This window comes from Sinocyclocheilus grahami, unplaced genomic scaffold, assembly GCF_001515645.1.
Source record: "Sinocyclocheilus grahami isolate Dianchi unplaced genomic scaffold, SAMN03320097.WGS_v1.1 scaffold131.1, whole genome shotgun sequence".
Classification (NCBI taxonomy): Eukaryota; Metazoa; Chordata; class Actinopteri; order Cypriniformes; family Cyprinidae; genus Sinocyclocheilus; species Sinocyclocheilus grahami.
The window spans coordinates 722,770-725,697 of record NW_015505310.1 but is presented as its reverse complement, the minus strand read 5'-3'; the positions used below and the strand labels follow the sequence as shown (position 1 = coordinate 725,697).

Below are 2,928 nucleotides of genomic sequence, written 5' to 3'. Positions count from 1 at the left end.
ATAAGAAATGTTTCTTGAAATTAGTATATTAGAATGATTTTTGAGGAATCATGTAACACTAAAGACTGGAGTAATGGCTGCTGAAAAGTCAGCTTGTTTTATTTAAAATTGTAATATTTCACAAAATTACTGTTTTACTGTATTTTTAATTAAATAAATGCATTAAGTAAACACTTTTTATGAATATAACAGCTATTAAGATATCATGAAGGTATTACTTATTCATGTAAAATCTATAAGACCCCAGATTTATCGAAGTTCTGAAGGTGAACTAAAAAAAAAAAGTGGCCTTGTTGGCAAGTAATTTCTAAGCCTTGTTGAAATAAACTAATCAAAAATTCTAAAATGGTCTTAGTTAACTGATTTTAGTTCAGCTGTTAACTGGTTTTACTTAACTTTCAGAAGTGTTGGTCTAAGCTGGCCAAGTTATTGTATAACTTGGCATATACAGTAAATGTTCTTAAACTTGTTTTGACAGTTTTAATGGTTTTGAGCTGCCAACCATCTAAACTGACTTCGCTGGTGTAGGTTTTATCTTCAGCACAAAGAGAGGTAAAATATACAGAGAATGTGCCTTTGATTTCCCTCATTATTAGTACTGTAGAAAGTGCATAACACTAATACTCACCTCCCTGGGCAGCTCAGTCAGGAAGTTCTCATCGGCTGCAAATGTCCGAAGACTGTGCAGGTAGCCAATGGTGGGAGGCAGGGACTCCAGTTCATTACAGCTACAGTCAAACTCCTCTAAAAGTGATAAACTGGCAGATGTAAGAGAAAGCAGGTGAGGACTGTGCAGTTATGCAGGATCGCTTAATCCCTATTGAAAGCCTATTGAAAACACTTCATGAGATGATAAGATAAATGCATAGGCTACATCATGTGACGTCTCTTTAAAGGTCAGCAGATAAAGAAATAATTGCCTCTACTGTAGTGAATAACTCTTCTTCAAAAAAAGTTTAGATTTAAGGTTAAATAGCAGGTTTAACCAAAGTCTTAAAGGAATAGTTATCTTATTTTCTGCTCACCCTCATGTCGTTCCAAACCTATATGATCTTCTTTTTGTACACACTTTTTTATATAATGAAAGTGAATTAAGGATACAGGATGTCAAGCTCCAAAAAAGCATTATGAAATATAGTTCATAACAACCTATGCACTATTTTTCAAGTCTTCTAAAGCCATGTGAATCTTTGTGTGAGGAACAGACCTTAACTGATTATTTACAGAAAATCTTGCTATATGTATAGTGCATTCAGCCTTAATGATAATTCCAGGGGAAGGTAAATAGGTTTTCACAAGGAATCATACCTTGTGAGGAAAAAAAATCTGTAGAAACACAGAAAAGATACTGGTAAATGTTTGCTAGGACATTACCTAAAACACTACACAATTCAATGCATAATTTAACGTATAGGTAAAACAACTGTGATAAATCAATTCAGAAAATTTCTTCATAATAACACAGTACATTGTACCCTATTTTTCTTACATTTTATGTCTTCAGAAGACTTTTACTATGCAGTACAGACACCAGTTAATGATGTTTATTCTGCTATTTTGTCATCTTGGAGCTTGACAGGCGCAGTTCCTGTTCATTTTCATTGGAAAAGAGCGACCAGTACATTCATCAACATTTATCCTTTTGTGTTCCACGGAAGAATATAAAGTCATAAGGGTTTGGAAGAAAATTAAGGTGAGTAAATGATGAAAAGTAAACTATTCCTTTAATATGCAATTTACATTCTAACATCTCACTCAAATGTTTACAATGTGCAAACAAAATATCAAATCTTAAGTACATTTCATTTAAGTAGTATCAGTGTCTATGGCTCATATTATTTTAAGACAGGGAATAAATGAGTTTTGTTAATGGAAATGAGAATTATGAGTTATGTGGAACCATTGTCAAAAAGGTATGAAGACATGTTAAAGGGATTGATGATGAATTTACTAAATATACTGCAATACAATTCTGGTGATTGTAAAAAGCACTAATCATATGAAATACTGGGCTCTAAAAACAAACCTTACTTTATCTTATAACATTTACAATGATCTGGTATATGCCACAGTGTTTATTGAGTCAAATGAGTTTCAGTACTTTTAGTAACGGACCTCACATTAGTCATTTAAAACCCTTTTTTCCCTTGCAACCCTCCTGTATTTTGTTCCTTAGTCCCCCCCCCTCCCTTTTTTGTCTTCTTTTAATTGAATGAATTTGAAAGAGGTCAATGTATATTTGTTAAGCTAAGTAAGGTCATTAGTCCAACATTTGTTTTAGCAGACCGGTCCAGCTGGCCTTCCATATGCAGGGCTTTCACTGTGTCTCTTTAAGCGAGATATGGATGCAAAGGTATGCCCTTGCCTAAATAAACATGCTGTGGCAGACGTGTGGGGAATACAAACACTCGCTGGTCTACTTACCCGGTTTTGCCACGTGCACTGAGGTGCCCATTTAAGATGCATGTTTGATTAACACAACACACAGAACCGAGCAATGACAAACCAAGAAGAGAGATGCATGGAGTATAGTATCACAGGAATGAGGTAGTGGTGACAGCTATGACAAATGAAAAAGGCAGTCTGCAGAAAATATGACATCTTAATTAACAGATGCTAAGAAATATGGTATATGCACCTCGTCCCTGAATTCCCCAGTTGATTCTGCATTAAAAATCTAAAGTCAGACTGATTAGCCAGTTTGATTTGCAATTTGTAAAATTAATTTGTGGAAGATTTTATCAGAACAATATATGGTAATATTTTCAGTGTTAATTAATTACACTGAGCCATCTCAAACTGCAATATAATTATGCCATCAGAAAGGTTACAGGGTTGACAGTTTTTTAGTTTAATTTGATTTTAACTTTATTGAATTTAATGCCTCCTTGCTGAATAATAGTACTATTTCTTTAAGAAAACACACAC

At 34.0% G+C, this 2,928-nt stretch overlaps 2 protein-coding genes across 2 annotated transcripts in view; both read right to left on the bottom strand.

The window, feature by feature from the left end:
- Positions 1–700, bottom strand: part of lrrc7 (leucine rich repeat containing 7) — a 40,010-nt gene extending 39,310 nt beyond the window's left edge. Inside the window, exon 1 of the mRNA XM_016279498.1 lies at positions 629–700. The gene's annotated coding sequence lies outside the window, so the exon portion shown is untranslated. The remainder of the gene's footprint in view (positions 1–628) is intronic.
- Positions 506–2,928, bottom strand: part of LOC107590666 (leucine-rich repeat-containing protein 7-like) — a 35,807-nt gene continuing 33,384 nt past the window's right edge. Inside the window, exons 6-7 of the mRNA XM_016279567.1 lie at positions 629–758; positions 506–535 (exon numbers count right to left, since the gene is read on the bottom strand). Of these exons, the coding sequence (XP_016135053.1) occupies positions 506–535; positions 629–758 (160 nt within the window). The remainder of the gene's footprint in view (positions 536–628; positions 759–2,928) is intronic.